The sequence below is a fragment of the Strix uralensis genome, chromosome 7 (genome assembly GCF_047716275.1).
Source record: "Strix uralensis isolate ZFMK-TIS-50842 chromosome 7, bStrUra1, whole genome shotgun sequence".
Classification (NCBI taxonomy): Eukaryota; Metazoa; Chordata; class Aves; order Strigiformes; family Strigidae; genus Strix; species Strix uralensis.
Genome location: NC_133978.1, coordinates 13,074,417 through 13,097,071, shown reverse-complemented (window position 1 = coordinate 13,097,071; position 22,655 = coordinate 13,074,417). Strand labels below are relative to the sequence as shown.

The 22,655-nt window shown below is 36.1% G+C and overlaps 1 protein-coding gene across 1 annotated transcript in view; it reads left to right on the top strand.

Moving 5' to 3' along the window:
* NRG3 (neuregulin 3) overlaps positions 1-22,655 on the top strand; it is a 417,999-nt gene that overhangs the window by 381,833 nt on the left and 13,511 nt on the right. The window contains exons 5-7 of the mRNA XM_074874478.1: positions 5,671-5,773; positions 10,873-10,999; positions 19,233-19,360. Coding sequence (XP_074730579.1) covers positions 5,671-5,773; positions 10,873-10,999; positions 19,233-19,360 — 358 coding nt within the window. The remainder of the gene's footprint in view (positions 1-5,670; positions 5,774-10,872; positions 11,000-19,232; positions 19,361-22,655) is intronic.

Below are 22,655 nucleotides of genomic sequence, written 5' to 3'. Positions count from 1 at the left end.
TCTGCTGTGGATGTTCCACAGGTAGAAAAAAATGTATTTTGTTAATCTTTGTCAAATCAGAATCACTGAACAGTTCTTCCCAAGAGAGAATCGCTATCGAAACTATGAAATACTTTACGAACTTTTGCTGGCAGAAGTCAGCTTGCTCTGATTCCAGTTTGAAATGTGAATCTGTGCAATTAACCTTGACTCTGCCCTTTCTGTAAATGATAGGAGACACAAACTTCTGCTCGTAATTTGTGAACCTAAGTGTTTTGAAGCCCTTGAAAAAGGGAAGTTCTACCTACGCAGACAAAAGTTGAAGGAAGAAAACTCAGTGTCTAATAAAGGTAGCTGAAAATTAGAATACAACATGGTATTTTATCTGAAGTAATGCATATGCTCTTAAAGATGTTGGAACAGAGTTATCTGGGGCAAGTTCATCTATTTCATCTATTTGCATAGACTTCAATCCTTTAGTGATTAATATGTTTATATTAAATGTTATCATGTTAATCACTGAAATGAAAGAGGCAATATTATCCTCATGGTTACAGAAAGAACAAGGGTCTTGACTTATCCAATGTCAAAGAAGAAATTTGTGAACTGTGGCTTGTAGCATTTCAACTGTTAAATCGTTCTGCCTTAGCACAAGCTACAGCATATGGCAGTGAATCTGTACAGTAGGTTTTTGCAAGTGAAAGAACAGAGAAAACTCTTGGGAGAGTTGGAAGTCTGATGCTGAGGCGATCACAGATTTTGTGGAACATGCAGGCTTTTTTTATTCTCTTCAAGAAATAAATTTAGAATGCCATATATAGTTCAGCACTTGTCACACATAAATCTAAGTATATAGAGAAATATGCTTTAACTACCCTCTTTCCTTTTAACTTATGGGAATCCGTATTTTATTGGAAATCTTGACGTTGTGTAGGGGTTTCCATGTAGTCCTCTGCTGTTGTATATGGGACTTTGAGGATGCAGGACACCAGTAAGAGTATAAGTGGCAAAAAAGTGTGTGGCAGTGAGCTTAGAGCAGAGGTGACAGTGAACAATTCGCTGCACCTGTGTGGCTCAGTTTATGCATGGGGACAAAAAGAAAGCCTGCCTTCATGCTGTCTTGTAATTTATTGAGGAAAAGCTGGTTTTATGTTCTGTCCATTAGGCCTTGCTTCCTCTGTTAACTTATAAATGGCAGGGATTGAGAAGAAGTTGAAGAAGGACATCTCTACATTTTCTGGTGAAAAATAAGTCATAGAATTATTTTCATAAAATTTTCATTTCATCAATGGGAGAAAGCACATGGAAATACTAATAACAAGATGCTGGGCTTTCCATATTTATTCTGTAGCATGTTGTTACTTGCAGCAATGCAGAGCAGGTCCATTTAGTGGAGGGAAGTGAGGAAGGTAAGGGAATGCTGTTAGGGTTTCTGGTGCTTTTTGGGCTGGGAGTAAAATCTTCAGCAGAAAAATTAATCTGCACATTTATTTAGGGTTTTTTTGGTTATAGAGCAAAGCTTAAGTAATGCATTTGTATGGTAAATGTAATTTCTCAGTTGGCTCAGTTTGAATATTCAATAATTATTCACTGTGATGCTTGTGGCCATATTGAGATTTTATTCAAGAGCCATTGAAATAAGCCACAAAAGGGGAAAAGCTACTATTTTTGTTTTGTTATCGTTTTGCTTAAGCCACATGCACAATGCTGTTCTTCGTATTTGAAATACTTTAAAAGATATTTCGGTAAATTCAGAAAATACACAATAGAACTGGATGATCCAGTAATTATGGCTGGTAATGATTTGTGGATTTAGGTGCTAAAAAAGCCTAACATAATCTGTTTTACTTAACTAAATTATTTTTTTCTCAGTAATATGGTTTGAAACATACATGGTTGTTTCTTAAGGACCTTGTACCAGTGTTCTTCCTTTTATAATAGCCACAAAGAAGAGGCAAGTTTCAGCTTATTTATACAGCAAAACTACCATATCCTTTAGACATAATGATCATAAGAAAAATGTGTCTACCCTACACTTTTTAATCCTCTGAAGACTTACATGTGTGCTTCAGTGGGTCTTTCCACATGCATAAAGCAGACAGATGACAGCCTTTAAGAGTAAATTTTAAAGAGCAAGAGAATAAAAAAACCCAAACCCCCAGTACCTAAAATATGGTGTGTACCTTTTTTTAGTAACAGGCAGATGAAATTTGACTGTGATGTGAGTGCTGGAAGAAACCTTGCTTTCATGGGTCACCAGTAGTCATTTTGTGTTTCATAATGGTAGAAAATGTTTTGAGATAAGCTTAGAAGAAGGAGCACTTGAGGCACAAGAAGTTTACGTTCAGTGGGGTGACGTGACAGAGGTGAAGGGAGAGAGACAATTTTGTAGCAGGAATGAAAATAAGAAAGAATCAGTAGTATGAATAAAAATAGGCTACATGTGACGGCGCACACAGTGAATGGGGACTTGCCTGCGAGAAACCAGCTGTTCAACAGGCTTCATGTCCCATGTGAGTTTGTCTTGTCTTTATGTTCTGGGAAGACCTTTCTTTCCATAATTTTTATTAAACAAAATAGTCTGCATCTAAACACTCTACTATGTGGCTTTTCAGCACTGTGGTCTGTGGTTCTATTTCTGTTGTTATAGGTTATGTATTTTGTATAATTTGAATGCTTGGTGGAATTTGTGTTCTGTAGTCTTAACTCCTCAACTGGATTATCCAGGAATGTCCGTGGCAGTTTATTTTTTTGGTTTTTAGCTGAAATATTTTATTGGCTGCTCATTAAATGAGGAATCCTCCTCCTAGAGTATTTATTTCAATAGAATATAATTAAGGTGATTTACCCCACAAGTAAACATATGAATATATGTGAATAAAGAGAGATTTTTCATAATTTCAGTCACTTTAGATTACCTTTGGAAGTTTGTTTCATTATGTAAATACATGTATGTACAAGTTGATGCACATCTTCAACCAAGGAGGAGGAATTTTCAGTTCTTTTCTACGTGTTGAATTTCTACAGCTTTCTGTTCTGTGAGAGCAAAAGTACATTAGAGTACTTAACTATAGCCTTCTGCCTTATTTAAAGGCCCTATTCAATATGCTTTGGCTAGAGAAGGTCTCAGCTGTGCTATATGTGTTCAGAGCGTGAGGTTAAATCAAGGCAACAGGAGACCTTCAAAGTTTGCAGAGAGAGACAGATTACATTTCTATCAGTAAGAAGGTGTTTTTTTTTAAAAAAAAAAGCCAGTGTGAAAGATTAGAGAATGGAAAAATGCTTAACTGATTATATTTTAAGATGTGGAGACAAAAAATGGTGGAGTCCAATACATAAATAAAGATTTAAAGCACATTAAAAAATTAACAAAGGTGTCTAAGAAATGGAGTAAAGTTAATCAATAAGTAGTTCTTTAAATATGCACTGTACAAAATAAACAAAAAGGAAAGAAAACATTGATCATCATGTGTTGAAAGCTAGTGACAGGGATTAATCTGACTACACAAAAGACTTAAATCTTTACATAGTTGTTTCAACAAGATAATATTGTCCGGTCTCTGAATCGCTTTTATTTTGGTAAGATGTATTCTAAAGTATCTTTAACAAGACAGTGATAGCATTCAGGACTGACAAAAGACCGTAGCTGCATGAAACTCACTGTTTCAAAAAAAAAAAAAAAAACAACAAAAGGAAAAAAGAAAAGAAAGTATTTGATGAGGACTTAGGTTGAAAGGAAAGCAAAATAAAGCCTGTTTGTACACATTACTTAAATCAGTTTCTTTTAATAAATAGAGGGGTTTTTTTAGTTATATGTAATGTTTGAGTGAAATTACAGTTCATAATTATGTATGTTTTGGTTGTGGTCTTAGGCGGTAGATGCTACAGTTGGTATTCAGGCAGAATAGATTAACAATTAGGGAACTGAACAATTCTTTAACTATTTGCAATGTGGTCCAACTTAACTTAAGAATTCAAAATTTGTAAAATTAGTCCTTTGTGTACTGCAGTGGAAGTGGAAGGTGGATAATTGTGTTTACACAGGCTACCAAAAACAAACAAACAAAACAAAAAAAGGAAATTAAAACCCAAACCTTTAGTTCATTGCCAGTAAAGAGTTACTTGTCTAGATCCAAATTTTATACGTGCCAATGAGGAATGGGCCTAACGGTCTACTGGACTCAGTTTTACAGCAATGTTATCAGGATTTCCTGTTGAATTACAACCTTTCCAGATATATTTTTGACATGTAGAAACTGTAACTTGCTATATTTGCTTCTTTTTATTTTTAAAACAATATTTTAAAAATGCAACTTTTACAATTTCAAAATTAAATGAGGGGGAAAGTCAACAGGAGCTGAGGACATTTTGCATCTTAGAAATGGCTTCTGAATCACTGTGGTGTTCTCTGAGCAAGTAAAAAAGTAATTAAATAAAGATTTGGTACTTGTAATTTTATTTGAAATAGCTTATGAAAAGGGACTGGGACTTTTACAAGAGACAAATGACTATATTTAAGATTCAAAATGTTTAGTAACAGCACTGTGATATTCATTCTTAAGAAATTAATAATTGGTACTGATGAGGATACTGTACATGGTCTTCAGTCATTATAACACCAGGTAGTATTTGATTGAAGTTCCTGTTAGGTGTAGATTTTTTTCAGTATTTGCCTAGATTCACCTTAATGTTGTCATACAATATTTTCTTCTTAAGAACCTGAGACTCATGAACCTGAACAGTGCTTGTACTGTGCTTTGATAATCTTACATGTTTGTTTTCTACCTAAAATATATGAATGAAAATAATGTTTTGTATGTTGCATGATAGGAGAAACTGATCTTAAAAAATAACAATCTGTTTAGCATGTTAGCACTTTGGACTAGAGTAGTTGAAATAATAAAAATAAAATATAACACTTAAGGAGCTGTTGATGAATTCAGTGTGTGAAACTCCAGTTGCCTATCAGCTTCTGTCTGCTGTCATGAATGAATGTTTTCTCTTGTTTTCTTAGAATTTTCTTTTTTTTACTTTCATTCTGTGCCTATTTTAAAATTAATTAGAAGATTATGATTTATTAAGGAAATTTATTTTTAAATAAATGGACTCCCATGAAAGCAATATATGGTGCATTGTAGCATAGCAGTCATTGGATTCCATCCAAGTTGATTGAATTAATTTTTTACTGTGGTATGTTGTACATAAGCTTCAAGTAGAGGGAATGACATGGGAGTAAGGCATTACAATCACCATTCAATCAAAAAAAGCCTTACATTTTTTGGGTAGCTAAAAAAGAACTCTGAATCTTGTGGGACCTTGTGAGAGCTCTGATGGGTGTTTCCTTAAGCCAGAAAACTCCATGGTTGTAGGGCTCTCTTATCCTTTCTAAAGAAGCTGAAAAATAACATGTAGGGCAGCGAAACTACTAAACTATCCTGATTTTTATTGTTATGTATCTCGCAGTGTGCATTGGAACCATTTTCTAAAACTTTCCTAGGAGGCCACCATTCTATGAACCTTATCTAGATGAGAGGTTCAGAGAAGCATCCATTCTGTTGAGGAATTAGCCAACCCAAACCTCCAGATCTCTCGTATCTGTCCATCATTAGTGAAACCATGATGTGCTGAAATCCACTTTTCTCAAGTATTGTTTTCTGATGCTTTCATAATTCTCAATTTTGCTGTTCACAGAGAGCGAAGAAGTGTACCAGCGCCAGGTGCTGTCTATTTCCTGTATCGTCTTTGGCATAGTCGTAGTGGGCATGCTTTGTGCAGCGTTCTACTTCAAAACAAAGTAAGAGCCTTCGTATAGCGTGTTTGATATTTAGCTTCTGTACTTTTTACAGCTTTACAATTCCTCAGTTTCTTCACTCCTTTTGAAGCTGTTGTTGTCTCTGGACAGGCTAGAACAGTTCCTTGTGGCTACACTAAGTAAAACAAAAAAATAAATAAACAGGAGTACTATGTGTTCTTGTTTCTATTTTCTGATATCAGGAAAGAAGAGATTGTGTCCTTTCCAGTTCTTTTTTTGACAATAATAATTTTGTTTCTTTTACTATCAGTTCAATAATCACTTTCCACTTTTGAAAATAAAAGTTTAAACGTGCCATCTCCTTTTTGCATTTCATTTCACATCCCTGAATGTCCCTTTTGTTTCTGTATGCTGAGAACAAATGTAAAGTTAGAAATGCAGAAAAAGACAAGTTCTCTGTAGATGTCTGTAACCTGTAGCTAATAGTTGTAAACTGCTAATGTAGTTGCATAATGAGTATCTGCAATGCACAAGCACATTGAACTATCCAAGTGTGGTGAAATCATATGTACTAAACTATTTTCAAGTGAAATACTCACTTTCCACTCTCTTCTTTATCTTTCCAAGTGAGCATTATTTTATAATGTTTATTGTTATGTGTGTAATTTGAGTTGCAAAAACCTCATAGCAATTACATGACATGCTTGTCAGTGCCACTGTATCTATAAATATGTTCTGTATGGTTGTCACCCCTCATTCCTATTCCAGCCAGAGCTAATGAGCATATATCAATATAAATAGTACCTGCATATGATTAGTCATGGTGGCTGAGCATCAAAAATGTGGAGGTTTGCACTATTTAAAAGTTTGGATGCTTATCTGAATCCTCCTTTTTAGAATTTATTTTAATGTGTAGGAAATCTGATGAGGACTACTCTTTATTTAAAAAGAGAAAGAAATTAACATTTCTATCAGGAGAAAAAAGTTGGAAAAGTCACCAGGCCTCCTCCCCACCACCCCCCCCCCCCGCTTTTTTTCTTCCTCTCAGACTTCAGGGGTAGTTTGTGTATGATTTGAGTGAAGATTTGAGTTGGTTAATGTTTCATCTAAACAATCCTACCTGTTCTAATGTCTTGAGGGATTTTGTTTAATTGTTCTTTGGACATAGAGTATGACAGTGGTGCTGGCTGGGAGGATGCTGTGTCAGGACAGTTCCTCTCTGCAAACTCCTTTGTTGTAGTGTAAATTGTGAGCAGAGACAGCCGTTTTGCCACTGCATTAGCAGTGTCATTGTGCATTTTAGATCTGCAGAAGAAAGAAAGTGAGAATAAGGTGTTACTGTTCTTCCTGGAAGGGCTTGGTGATGAAGAGAGATTCAGAAAAGGCAGAATGGGATTGTCAGTTGGAAGAACATGCAGTCAACAACTGAGCATAGTGTGAATAAGATGTCCCTCTGTTATTCAGCTGTGTCCCTCTTGGTTTTGCACTGTTGTAGGGAGTGGTGGAGAGCTGGGTTGGACCAGCCTTCAAAATACCATGACTTTGATGAGGTGGAGAGGAGAGCTATGGCTAAAAATAATGAGTAGAAATAATGCTTCAAAGATGAACTCACAGGACAATAGTGCTTCATATTGCAGCAGGAGGTGGGGGTGTTGGTTTTGGGTTTTTATCTGCATTATAAAGATGATAGTTAAGCATTATTGGGAACAGTTGAAGTGTGCTTATACCAGATTCTGGGAACTGAAGTTTGAAGAATAATGAGAAAATAAACACTTCCTGTTCAGTCAAGAGGTCTTATCAAATATATGAAACACAGTAATGGTAAGATACTAATCAATCCCTACCTCCCTGGCCGTGGCTCCATCTGGCAAACTGTACAAAAACTAAATAGTGTCTAGACTGGCTTGCATAGAGGCCACATAAAACAGTATCATAACTGTGACATTGGCCAGTGTCTTACAGGTGTTTTTACACCCAACAAATTTAAAGTGCCTCAACCCTTACATTAGCTTTTAGTCAGCAGATTTTCAGGAGCTTCTTCATCAGGCAGATGTATCTTGATCATGCTTAAGGGTTATCAAAGCATTCCTCCTGCATGGGGGGTAATCCCTGGGTTTAATTTGATATATCAAAAATTTAAAATATTGCTAACAGCTATAAAAACTCTGGTTGCACCCTTTAAGAAAAAAGTTTCAGTGAAGACATTGACACTGACTTTCTTAGTCTGACAATTGTATAATGCCTGCTGCTAGAAATATGCACTTCCCTATGCACCATTAAATTAAGTCCTCCTTTAAAATAAATTCCATCTGAGGAATTTTAGAACGATAATTAAACACTGTGCCTTTCCAATTATTCCTTTTAGGGTAATCAAGAAAGTTCTGTAAGTGTTAGCAACAGAGAGAGAGTACAGTAAGTTGCTGTTCTTCATGGCTTAGATTTTTATAAATGACTAGTGACTATTTCTTGCTGAAGTAACAACACTTCATTGCCAAATATCTGTAAAGTAGAACATATAAGGCCTATTTGTTTTGCAAACAAAAATTATAAAATAAATAGATTAATCAGTGAGTAACTTTGAATTATTAATAGTTTCTAGTTTTATAACTGTGCATCCTATAGTTTGGCAAAATGAATATGCATAAACCTAATATTAATGTTAGGTTGCATGAACATAAAAAGAAATTAATTGTTAGATTGTTTCTCACAGCAAATTACCTTCAGGAATCTCACTTGTAATGTTAAAGATTGCAGCAGTGAATCTGAATATTCCAGTTTACTTATATAAGTTTATAGATGTAGAAACAAGTCTAAACCCAGGTTCTCTAAATAAATCCAAATTAGAGTTAAAAAAATTTGTAATTTGTTTTGTTATCTTCCCGGTTAAATTCTAAGAACATTGTATGTATAGGAGAGATTCCCCAAGTCTGATGCTGTGATCGTGTTGCACTGTCATTGTTTAGAATTTACATGAAGTCCCTACTTGAAAAAACAGTAATCAAAAGACTGGATGTTCCATAACCATTGGAGACCAACATGCAAGTGGCAGGCGTTCCAGTAGGACATACAGATATATATGCTTATTTCCTCAGTGTATGTAATTTAGCTGGTCAGAAAATAATTATTCATACAAACTCTAGAGTTGCTTTTACGAATTTCCCCTGGAATTTTATGAGAAGCTAAAGAGTTCATTCTGACGTATTACAAATTAAATTATTCAAGTTCATTGGTTTCAAAAATGAGTAGATATCAAAAAATGTTTTTAAAAGAGATGTTTCAGAATGAACTAATTAATTTAATTTGGCATTATAATCCTTCAGATTATATATCTGTTCATATTATTTTGATATTAACTTTACAAGTTGTTTTGGCTAACTAAGAATTTTGAAAGTTTAATAAGTTTCTGTGATTGAGAAATTGTTTCCTCAGCCAGCCATATTCAGAAATCTTACTAATTATGAGCTCCTACCTATACTTAAAATGTGACACAAATTTGTAACATGCTTACAATGTAAATTCATTCTTTTTCATTTGCCATGCTGTTTCAAAATAAGATGTAAATAGAAAGCATCAGAAATACTTAGAGTTCAAGATTTATTGTAGTTTATGACTTGTATTCAGGAAACATGCTATAAAAAAATACCTACTTCTAAGCAGGTGCTTACAGCTTGTTGAATTTAAGCAAAGCTTAAATTGTGCAATGCTGAATGAGAACTAAGGGACTCAAAGACAGAGGAGATCCCATATATTTATTTTAATACATTAAAAAGTATATTATTAAAATTGAATATTGAACTGTGATACTTCTCACTGCTTGCTTTCATATTGAGGGAACTTGTCCTTTCTCACAGTTTCCCCTCTTGACCACCTAAGTCATTTTCCTCTGGTTTCTTACATTTTCTTGCACTAGACACAGACTCCACTGAAAGAAGTTCTTTTGTACTTCATTTGGTATAAAATTCATTAGCCTGAGTCGAGTAAGATGCTATCAAACTTGATGATATCACAAGGCTTTTAACAGTAAAATCACCAGAAATTTTTCAAAATGTTGTTGAAACTTCTTTGCTAAAATTTCAAATTTCACTATAGAAAGACTGTATTTCCTTTATTTCTATGGACACTTCCCTGAAATCACTTCCTTCTGAAATTTGGCTCTGCACCAAGTGCCGTCCAAAAGCTGCTGGTGACACAACAAAGGGCTGCTGCTGTTGGAGAGTCCTTGACCTTGCTGGGCAGTTTCCAGAGCCTTTGTAGGCTCACTGCTGGAGATGCATCTGCTAGGGAGAAAAAGGAATAAGGGAATCAAGGAAGGAAAGAATTAAAATAGCATTGTGGAGTTATTTCTTGTGATCATGTAAAACTGATAGTCTCAGACAATGTAGCTTATCAAAAGAATGGAGACTGATAAAAGACCTTAAACATATTTTGCGCAGCTGAGGTATCTGTTTGCATAAGATAAAAGAAATATTTAAAATAAAGTTTTCTGCCTCATATCCTCAGTCGTACAGAACTTTAAAACTCAGTTTGTCAGTATAGTGTGGCAGAAACAGAAAGCCTTTATTAATAGTGTAGTTATCTCCTGAATATTGCAAGTGATTCATCTAGTGGTATTCCTAGCTCTGACATAGTGGGTCATAGCATAATATGTCAAAAACACAGCCTCAGATACCATACTGATGGTTTTTTTCGGGTTTAAGCGTGCAAGCAAATGCTGGTCCATACAAGATACTGGGTTATAGGTCAAGTCTAATCAGATAGCAGAAATCTTTGATTCTTCAACACCTTTTATAGCCAACAGGAGCTAATGCCTGCTGTATTTGCCAAAATCTTTGTTCCAAATCAGAGCAAAATGCTTTTTTAATATTCAGGCCTACTTGCAAGCTATTGTTAAATATGTCATAGATGATCTTACAAAATTCTGCACTAAAACAACTAGCATGCCATTATAGCTATTTTCCTTTCTTAATCCTCTCCAGAAAATGACCACTGCTTTGAAATCTTAGACACTAGTGAATTAGCTCAGCTGGTTAATCTAATACGGTGAAGTTTTGAACAAAGGGAACCATGGCTATAAAAATATCGTGGCTATAGTAGAAGATCAAACTAGCTCTTTCTTACATGAATTTTATTTCTCTCTGCAGGAAACAAACAAAGCAAATTCATGAACAGCTGAAAGAAACACAGAATAGAAAAACCTACAGCCTAAATGCTTCCAGCATGATGGCAAAGTCAGAGTGTATGGCACAAAGCCGAGTCCAGCTGCAAAATGTAAGTAATCCTGCCAGCTACAACACTTAATAGCCTGGCTGAGTTCCTGCTGCTGATGGCAGCACATTGCCATGTTGCTATTAGCATCTGAGCAATGGGAACAAGAATTCTCACCTCTTTCATAAAATGTTTTCTATCAGGCCTCTTAATGGAAAACACCAAGCAGGGATTTTTTTCTAAAGTTATTTCAATAGCTCCAGGTACATTTTGTTCATGTAAGACCTTCCTGAGCCCCATAGCTCTGCATCCAGCAGTGGAAATTACTATTATAGCTTCTGGCAATACCTTAGCTCATATGTATGGTTTATAGGTGAAGTGTGTGTCCTTGATCTTGAGTGGTTTCAAGTCTTCCAATCGTTAATGAACCTGCATGAAAAAATGTAGAGATTTGTCACAGTTAATTCAGAGTAAATTCAAAATCTAGAACTAAATGTATACATGTAAACCAGTCCCCGAGGGAAGGCTCTGCAGGTGGTCTTTTTCCTGAGTCTTGAGTTAAAGCGATTTTTGATACCAGAGATTAGTCTGTTCAAACTAAATTTGAAATGTATTTATTCTTTTTCTGTACATAGTGGTGTGTACAATCCCACAATCATGAAATGTATAAAGCATATTTGAAATAAATAACTTGAAGATGACCGATTTATTTAGCCCTGGATGCAAAGTATTTTCCAGTGCTTGTCATTCTCTTCCCCCTGGTCATACATATTTAGTGCTGTCTTATTCTGAACAAAGTCTTTGGAACAACTGAGAAGGATCCTGGTAGCAATATAATAGGAAATCATAAAAGATGTATTGAAGCCTTTCTAAATGCTTAACTCCTTAAAAAAAAAAAACAACCACAACTGTCTTAGCTTTGCTTAAAGGGCTGACTACCTTATTTGCCAGGTTCCATTGAAACAGTGAGAGTTTAATAAAAGTGAGCACTCATGCCCGCTTAGCCACAGATGTCTCAACTCCTGGTTTACATCAAATTAATGTAGAAATAAGTATAAGCCCTTTTAACCAATTCAGTGTAAGCAGAGCCTCCATGCAATGGCAGAGTTGTTAGAGCATTTCTTGTGTTCACTAAAAGTTTTGTTTTATAGGAGCACCATTGTGGTCATGATATGCTTTGTGGTTCAGGAAGAATATACTATTTCAAGAAGGAAGATAGCTCCTCTAAATTGACATATTCACATCTTAGGGAACCGTGTGCAAATATTTGTTTTGCTTTCAGTTCATTCAGTCATATATTACTTCTAGCGCCTAAAAAAAGCAGTTGGGAGTGTTGTTGGGTTGTAATGATGGCAACAAAAGGTAAAGTTGTAAAGAGCTTTTGTGATCCTTCTGTTCTAACATATAAAGTAGGTCTTGGTTAACACTAAGAATATGTTCTTTGTCTTTTTCTCACTGTAATTCAGTGCAATGTTTTGTCAACTCGTCATCACGATGAATATTTGATGTCTTCTCAGCAGCTGACAAACACATCAACACGCTTTATTTAAGTCTTTTTCTTTTGCCATAACAATAGCCATAATGGCTGAAGTAGTAGTTTGTAGATTCCAGATATTAGAGATTGAAAACCATTTTTATTATTTTAGTCCAAATTTGCTTTTCAGCTTTTAATGCTGTTCAGACTGGCATTATCAGTGCTGGTAATTAACACACCGTTTTCTTGTTGTTGTGGCTGCTTGCAAGCAGCTGGTTTCTCCTTGCCGTTAATGTATTTTCCCTTTGGGGGCAAAGATACTAAAGAAGAAAAACAGAATGACCTTGTGCAGGATGTACTGTAACAGTGAAGGGTAATAATGGTTTCTATTGTTAGCAAGATTTTAGTGCAGGAATGCATGTAGGCAGTTCATGAAATATTTACAAAACTTGGCAGATTGGAGGGGAAAAAAAGGGGCAGGGGGTATGGCGAGGCAGTAGAAAATAACTTTGAAATGGTATTTTGTAGGAATGGCTAAGTGGCTCCCCATCAGAGACCAGAGATCTCCCCAAACCCCAGGTGTATCTGCTGGGGGGGAAAGGGACCAGGCAGTAGTATGGGGAGGAGAGCGCTCCTCCTGCTCGCTCCTGCGGCTGTGCTGCCGCCTTTCTGCCGGTCACTTCCCTGATGGGACCTCTCTGCAGCTCCCACCTCAGGGGTTTGGGGAGAAATCTTAGTTGTCTTCATTTCCAGGAGCCAATAAAGAAACTTAAATAAATTAAGGTGGTTCTCTTCTGGAGACTAGTTCTCCAGTATGGCATTTTGGTTCATGTAATCCTGAAAGCAGTTTCTTTTCTGACCTCAAGTGCTCCTCTTAATGGGAAAACTGCCTGGTTTGTATGTTACCTTTCTCTCTTTCCCTAAAGGATTCTCTCATATTTTTCTCCTGACTATTTTGAATGGACCTGGTGATACTTCTTTCAGGTTTTTCTCCCTGCTTTTTCTTCTTCTATAGAGAAGAGTACATTACTGTTGACCTGAGAATAGTTGCATTCCTTATTCTTGATGGCTATTCTAATAACGTCTGTCCTGAAAGAGCCATCATATTTTGACTCAGAGGTTGCTACATTTAGTAAAGGATGCATGGATCTCTCCAAATGCTGTGTTGCTCTAGAAAGAGGTTTTACTTATTTCCCAAGACCCAGGGTATAGCAGATAATGTGTCAAGTGGTTTGTGGCTCTAAAGAGCTTGACCAATCTCAGTGAAATATTTTTTGTCCTTGTCATTCCTTTTTTCCCTTTTTACTCTTGACTGGACTTTAGGAATTATTTTTCATTATTTATTTTCAAAGCCAATTTTGAATCTTTTTTTGAATGAAAGAAGCCATGTGAATGTATCAAAATTGCTGTTAACAGAAAAACCGGACATTTCCTTTTTGAACCTAGTATTAAAATGAATTACAAATTTGCATTTTATTCTAGCCTAGGTCATTATACTTGCAGCTGTTTGCATTACTGCAGAATGAAAAGGACTTTAGACCTCAATCCCTGTGATATCCCACCTCTATGCCAATTAAAGCTTCTTTACAGTAGTCTGATTATGAGACCTGTATACATGGTTAAAAGGTCTGAATGTTTGCTTTTAAAACACTCTCCATTTGTATCAGAATTCTTCTGCTGCACTCTAGACTACAGGTTACCTTGCAGTAATCCTTATTTCAAAAGGCAGCATTCAAGAAATGGATTATAAGTGTTGGATATTCCCCCAAGTTCATTAAACATCCATAGGGCAGGATTGCTCTTTCAGATGTGGATATTCCAAGTTAAGTAACAGGATATTAACGAAAAAAAATGTAGCTGGCTAACTGAAAAATGTAGGCTTTTTGGAACTCCCTTCATTTAGAAGTTACTCTCTTTGGGGTTTTTGCCCTCTCTGATCAGCAGGGTAAACACAAGCGAGGAAGAATGGCCACATCCCAGCACCTCCCGTGGCAAGCCCCAAGGTTGAGGAAGAACGCAAGGAGAGTTAGGCATTTAAGTTAAAACAGGGATGCCTCCCTATCATTTGCTATATTACAGGGAATAAAGCTTTTTGTTTGCATTGACACTATTTTGAAGTATCATATGCTTTTCCTTTCCACACTCAAATGCATTACATCTCGTCCACTTCCTTCCTCTGCTCAGTTGTGATTCTTTAAAGTTAAAAAAAAAAAAAAAAAAAAAGGGTTAGATTTTGTCAGGACAGCTGTATTCTCTCTGAACTCCTGCTGCTCATAGCTGGTAATTGTGTTCATCTGTGCCGAGTCTATTTCTCTTGGTACCAATTCCATTATTTTGTTAGGGATACAAATTAGATGAAAAATACTGTACACTGTAAGCAGTATTCACAAATAACTATTTGAACACAGCTCCTAGTATTTGTCCTAAATCTCCTTCAAGTCCACTGCTTTTTCCAAATACTCTGATGACAACATACTTAATTTCTTGCTAGTTTTTCTAGCATCTTGGATTTGGATACTAATAAACTGGTAATCTTGCTATAATTCTTCAGGCAGGAAGAGACTGATGTGCCAGTTTTTAATACAGGATCTTTGAGGGACTCAGAAGATTCAGATTTATTTCACCTAACACATGAAACTTAGGACTTCCTAGTATTACATGCTCCTTCCCAAAGAGATTATATTATCTTCAAGAGATATTTAGCCACTATCCTCCACAAGACTGCAGCAAAAAGTTCAATGTTCTCATAGGCAAAAGGAAGTAAATTGTCATTCTTAGCTGCCCCTCACAGGAAGACAAGTGCTCTGTGCTCCCTCATATATTGTGCAAGGGGCAAGAGGGGGTGTTGTGGCCCTCCTTCTATTTTTCTGTAGTTCACCAGTCTTCATAAGCCTTAATTGTGCTCCTGATTACCAGCTCCTTTTTCCACCTTGACTAGAGGTTTTCTTTAAATTCTCATAACTTGACAAATATGCCATGCAACAACAAGAAAAAGAAAAGCGGCTGAAGCCTTGCTGTTCCTTCAGTGATTCTGAGAGTTGTCATGGTTCTTTTAAGTGGTCCTTTTCACCTTTGTGGATATTAATACCTTTTTCCATAGTACTAAGTGGATCTATTAATTCCCCATCACTTTCCCTCTGAGGTGGTTAATATGCTTTTCGTGCGGTAGTGTGTGGTTTCACTTTTCACTACACTTGTTTCTAATAGCTTGCAATCATTATCTTCAGGTTCCTGATATTCATATAATGAGGGGAAAAAAATGCTCTTTTTGTGTCTTGTTGCTTTTTGTTGATAGTAGGAAATAAATTATTTTTAGTCACTGTGATAGAAACGCAATTAATACATGTTGAGAAACAAAGACACTTAAATCTTTTAAAAGATTACTGTGTGGTTTTGCCTGAGTTACGATGTGATTTATCAGCTAAGATCAAGAGCAAATTCCCCATTTCTATATCGTGTGACTACTTAGAACTGCCAGAACAGACAAACTTTAATTTACTGGCCTCTGTCTAGAGCTAGTGTTGGCAAGAAAACATATAGAGCATATGGGAACAGCTGTAAGGATGTTAAATATACCACCTAATGGGCTTTTGTGCAAGGTCAGCCCATCCAGAAAAATCACTGGCTCTTTACCTCCTTGAGGCACCCTCTCTGAATGTAATTTAAAGTTGACCCCTTTGTCTTCTCAGTCCTTTTTGAAATGGGATCCCCATATCACCTCTCTTCCAGTGCCACATGTGTTTCTGGACTTTAAATTATTATTATTTTGGGAAAATCACTGAGAAAGAAGAGCTAGGAAAAGCTGGGGAGAGGGATGGGTGTTTTGTTTTGCATAATACTAGGACGACAGTGTCAAGCTATTCTGTAGCACTTGAGTGGCATTTGTTACCCATGGATCCTACCTTTTAGAACAAAGAATAGAAGGCATGGAGCAGGGGAATTATGTGCTCACAGTTGTACAGCAGGTCAGTGGCAGAGGCTGATTTCTTGTCTCCTGACCCAGGCTGCCTTTGCAGATTTACTTAGCATTAACTAGCAGGGGGTAGAATTTTATTGTCAAAGAGTTGAGTAATTGTACATTACAGATTATTTTCTCCATGAAACTGTGAAAAATGAAAATTTGCAAAATGGTTTATTTTTAAATGCTATAATTATTCTTTAATTTATTTAGTCATATGCATCAGCGTTTCTCAGTAATTGCTCAAACAAGCACAAATAATTAAGCAAGAAGACAATAAAACCATAAAAAACCAAATAATACAGATAAGCTTTCAGTGATGCTTTCAACCTACTGAAACAGCCCTTTGAAAGTGTTTCACAGCTTATTCTCCACCATTGCTGGGTATTCAGCAGCTCACAACAGTCAGAGGGCTCTGCAGAGCTCAGCCCAGGTGAGAACCAGGCTGTGGAAGCAGCAGGATGGGCTCTGCCGGGATACAGATGGGGAGTAATCCTATACCGTACTTCTGGAGGCACCAACTGATACTGCTGTAAATTCCCCACAGAAATCTGAAGGTATTTTTCTACAGAGAGGATCTCAGAGAACGGATGCGGCACTTACGGTTAAGCTAAAGGAGAATAAACCCAACTGTGTTTAAACCTATTGAAATGTATGAATAATGTGATACATCCAAATAAGTTCAATTACATCGTTCAAATTCTCTATGTTCACACCCTCAATATAAATTGTGATTCACATTTTCATTGTAATTAATGTTATGGCTGTTACGGTATTTGTTAAGTGGTGTATCTGAAAATGGCGTAAAAGAAGTGTTCGGTTGGGGGAAAATAATATCCTTTGCAGGCTGTGCCTGGGTGGTGCTGGGTGTTGGACCTTTAGTATAGTTTGCTAGTCAACATCAGAGCAGCTTCTGGGGGTCCTGGTTTTCCTCAGTTGTGATGAGGAAAGACTCTCTATACCATTACTGCAGCCCACACCCGCCTTAACCATGGATATAGCAAAAGGTGCAGATAATCTCTAATTACCCTTCATGATTCACTTCATACTTATGGTCTTACAAGCCATTCGGACCTTCAATTTAGTATCATGAACAAACAAAAAAGGACAGAAATAGTTTCCTAGCACTAACAACCCATTCTTTACATAGCTCAGATTGATTTATTCAGGTCAGAAATCAAAGACAGTTTCATTTCTGCAGCTGGCAGGATAACTATTAAAGTTTAAAATCTTCACAGACATGAGTACCTTAAAAATCATACTGCTGTCTGAATATTTTATCTATGACACAAATGACAACTAAGATCATGGTAGCTGAAAGAAGAGTGGAATATGTTTCTTATTATTTCAGTTGTATTTATTTCCTGCATGTGGCAACATTTTGCGTATTGTCACTCTCAGCTTTGCCTTTAGAAACATGTGGTTTGGGCCCTGTTTATGTGGGTATTTCACACAACAGTAAGAGGGAGAAGAGCATGGGAGAAAAATTTGAAGATCTGTTATTTTATCTATAGAAATCAGTCATAACAAGTCTGAGTAGGTGGACTAAAATTGCATGTAACCTATTTTTAAAAGAGTAATCTTGTATGACTTTGATTTTGCTGAAGTCTGGGGAAATGTACATAAGAATAAGTGAGAATCAGAAAATAATTCTGTATTTTTAAGGAGTTATTGGTCTTTTGTTAGAAAACAAAATAATTATGAAGTGTGCTTTGAAACAAATTTTACTATCTTTTCCACAAATGATTATGCTATTGTATCAGAGCATGGCATTTTTTCACCACTGTGGGTTTTTTATATTATTATTAATTTGTATTTTCTTTCTAAAAATTTAATCATGTAATAGCTTCCACAATTCCAGTTTATTGTAAAGATAACATGGATATCTAGGTATCTAGTACTAAAAATACAAACTCAATACAGAAAGAAATGGATTAAAGAAAAACAGACCGATTAGTTTTAGTGCAGGTCATTGTAATGCAACATAAAAAATCTGCAAAGTGCAGTATTTTTTCATACCTGAGTGGAAATGTGGGTTAACGTCTCATATCTCTGAGATATTGCCTAGTAACCACTACCAACATTGATTCTTCTTTCAAGCCAAAATGCAGCTTTTTTTTATACTTTGACTTTCTGGCTCAATTCAGGATAAGAGGCACAATTTTTTCTGAATTTTCAGTTGAGTCACAAAGCAAGAAGAAGAAAATCTGTTCCTGTTCATGTTCGGTGTCTGCTTTACAGACCTTTGTGTCTCACTATGTGCTAAGAGACTGCCCTACGCCTACAACTGTCACAAGAAGAATTATGTTTACACTGTTCTTACTAGCACAGATACTCCCAGGTCAAAAGTTTCAGACTTGTTCAGAAGGGATATCTGGCTCTGTGGATAGGATTCAAATATTTTTCTTACTTATCTGATGCTACAACTGCTGTTTCAGTTTGGTTTTCATAGTTATGCATGCTGATAAAAGCAGTGTTTGACTGAAATCACCAAAGGACCCAAGAAGTTGCTAACCGTCCTCCGAGGTGCATTTTGTGATCTCAGTCTCTGCATGGACAGCCACAAAAACAGGCTTTTAGTCAAAGGGATCAGTGTTCCCTATCATTATGGGCAGAGCAGTCAGTAATTTTCCTACTAACGCAGATATCAGCATTTTGATGTGGAGAAGGTAATGGGGATAATGAGTACCAGCACTTTCTGCTATGTAAACAATAGTGAATGAATGTATTACTTGCAGTGCTTAATTTTAATTTAAAAATGCATTAGAGCACTTCTTACCTTGCTCCAATATGAATTCTGATTGAATAGCACCAACAATGTACTTTGCCTTTTGTGTATTAATTATTTTTATTCTCTGCCACAGTATTCAAAAACAGATAGGCATCCTGGGCCTATTCTGGACAAAGTTATGGAATCTAGTTTTTCAGGCCCTCAGTCTTTCCCAGAGGCCTTGTCTCCTGACAGAGGAACCCAGCCCATCAAGCAACATAGGTAAGCAAATGGCTGTCTGATGGGAGATTTGGCAGGCTTCCGAGGGATGTCGTTGGACTGGTGGTACGTGTGCAGGATTACTGTGCCCTGTGACCAGGAGAGGTATGGTATGGTACCAACAGAGCCTCAGCTGACTCATTAAGCAGATGTCCAAGCATTTTCTTCGCTGCAGACATAAAAGGCAATAACAGTGCTCACCAACTTTATCTGCATTTTGTAAAAGTCCTAGAGGAAGCATTTAAAGACACCATCCAAGCTGTAGAGACAGACCAGTGAATGAAACAACTGTAGTTTGAGAAACCATTAAAAACAAGACTTTCTTTATTGGCGTTCATAAAGTTAATGACTCATTTGCTGCAGAAAGACATGGTTGCAAACTTCCAGCCTTTCTCACTGTTTCTTTAGACAAATAATACTTGAAATGAATAATGACTTAATTATGAACACGTGGTGGCCTTTGAAAACTAGTCTTTAAAAAGTTTGGATATTTGTTTCCAAGAGAAAAAAAGAGGAAAGTCACCCATTACTGGATGGCATTTGGATTAGAATTCTGCTTATAGCATTTTTGGATGAAAAAGAGTGCAGATGCTTCATTATGGGACTAGAAACCAAACTCATGTCTGGTATAAGAAACAGTGTTGGTGGAATGGCAGTGGTAATGTCTGGTCCAGAGCACACAGAGAGGGAAAAAAGGCTGAGAAAAGCGAGTTCAGAATTTTTTTAGCTAGATAATCTGGAGGGGGAAGACTTCTTTATTAAAAGGATAATTTTTTTGAATTACTAAAAAAAAAGTCTGGAATTACGTGAGGTTATGATCTAGCTTCTGTAGTATTTGCATTTGCATTGCAGTCCCCCAGTCAGCTACATGTTCCTTCTCTTTTGAACAAGTGATTTGCTTAACCTACCAAAGTGCAGCGTATGAGCCAGGAAGGGATATTTGGGTCCTATCTACTTTTACTTTACTTAAGCCTTTAATTTGGCATGAAAAAATACTGGCAACTGTCATGTCAGATCCATTTCTTAGGGCTTATTCCTTATTACACAGAGATTTTCAAAATATGCTTAATAATTTTACTGAACATAAATGAACTATGGAACTGTTGCCTAGAATGCTTTCTACAGAAATTCTGGCGGGAATTTTATCTCCATTTAGTCAAAAGGTGAAGTTCAAAAAAACCACAGTGACATTCCCTTACCTTTAATAACGTGATTGCAATATCCAAGTTTGAAATGTTTTAGGTGTGATACCATGATATTACCTAAGCTTAAAAATGTGGAAATAAATTAAAGATTGAAAATATTTCTTCTGGTTCTGAATGTCACTTAAAATAAAAGCTGAATGGCTCTTTAGACTCCCTGTTTTCCACAGGGAAATTACAGAATAAGCCACACTGAATTTACAGTGAACTAACGCAGAATCCCAGATTGCTCATTTTAACACCTTTGCACACTCTCTCTTTACCGGGGGGGGGGCGGGGGGGAACAAAAAAAAACCCAAAAAAAAACAACAACAAAAAAACCCCACAAAAGAACCCCAAAACCCAACAACAACAAAAAAAACCCAAACAACCCAACAGTCATATTTGCAGATGTCAAGCACCAGACTATCTTAAGTCTTTGCTTCAGAACTATTTTAAGATGTGTAATGACTGTGTAATGTGTAATTTATAAAGGATTCTTTTTGTAGTTTTATAACTTAAGATTTATTATACAAGGCCTTTTGCTTTATAAAACATGCAACAGAGTTGAACTGTCTTATAAGGCTTATAAGGCTGTCTTTAATTTATACAGCATATGATGGCTTCCTAATTTACTTAGTTTCTTCAGTTTCTAAATAGTGTTCAAAGTTGTCAAATGTGGCCAAATGAGGAAACTTCTTTTGTTACTGGGATACATTTTGTCCTAAACATCCCTTCATTCCATTCCAAACCTGTCACGAGCCTGGAAAAATTACAGCAGCTCTGCAGGTTCTCTGTTTTATGCTATTCTTAAACTATATTATTGTTTTATTTCTGCTTGCTACGGAAATATTGTGTTCCACATCCACACCTGTTTTCTCTGCTGGTGTTTTCAAGGGCATTAATGATGGGTGATCATTTCTTAAAATCAGGAGCTGTCTGCTTCCAGTTCCTAAAACCAATACAATTTTGGCCTGGCAGTAAGGCTATTAAGGTGAGGAATCATTTGGGGTTGCTGAAGTTTGACTGAAAGAGATCACCTAGTTATTTCACTCAGATTACTAGATAATACCAATTTTCTGTCTCTATCAACATCAGCTGCATGCAAAGGGTTACTGCAGAGATTGAATTGAAAATTTGAATCTCCACTGAATCTTACTCCTAAAAGATTTTGTCTGCATTATGTACTGTTATTATGGTTGAAGAATTTTACATCATCAACTTGCATATGTAAAACGACTCAGTGCTGTCAGAACTGGAAAGTAACAAATGTGTTTAATCAGTAAACTTCCTGTAAAGTATACAATGTACTCAAAAATTCATCTTGGATTATCTGTTGATTTTAGTAGGAAGAAAACCCATACTGTCTTAATTTCTAAAAGATAGAAACAAATTAGAGTTTTGTTAATTATGGGATTGAGTTGTGATCCCTTTGAATAGCAGTTTTCTTGGTAATTAGTCATCCTGACTTTCATTCATTGATTCAGTCATCATTGATTTTAGAGGGATTCATTTCAGAGAATACCATGATGAAAGCCAAACACAAAGGCTTTCAGCCTAGAGCAGTTGTGCTGTCTTACAGAAATGCCAAAATAGGATAGACTTACTCTAAAATTTAAAATAATTTGTGTTTGCATTTTTAATTAACTTTTAACACCATAAGAACCATGGTAAAAACAACTTTTTTATTTAGTAAGCTTTTTACTCTTTATGCTCCCAGTATAATTGATTTATTTCAAATTAAAAGAAAGAGTAAATAAAGTTATTCTGTAAGTAAGGCTATTGAATTTCAACAAACAAGTGTTGATAAACTAAAGCAACTAAGAATGTAAAGGCAGAGGAAGCCCAAAAGGGAGAAAATACAAGGAATCTGATATATTCCCAAGGAAAGAGCATACTTTTCTGGAGAAATTTACTTAAAAGAATGTGTAAAAGGAATGGTGTGTAGGGAAAGAAACAAACTATATCACAGAGGGCAAGAAGTCATACTTGAAGTGAACATTTCCAGGAATCATTGAGAGTTAAGAATTACTGGTAATACTGAAAGCAATCAATTGTTCTTGCTGCATAAAGGAGTACTATGCAGGAAGAAACAAAGCTGATGGTGGGACAGAGAT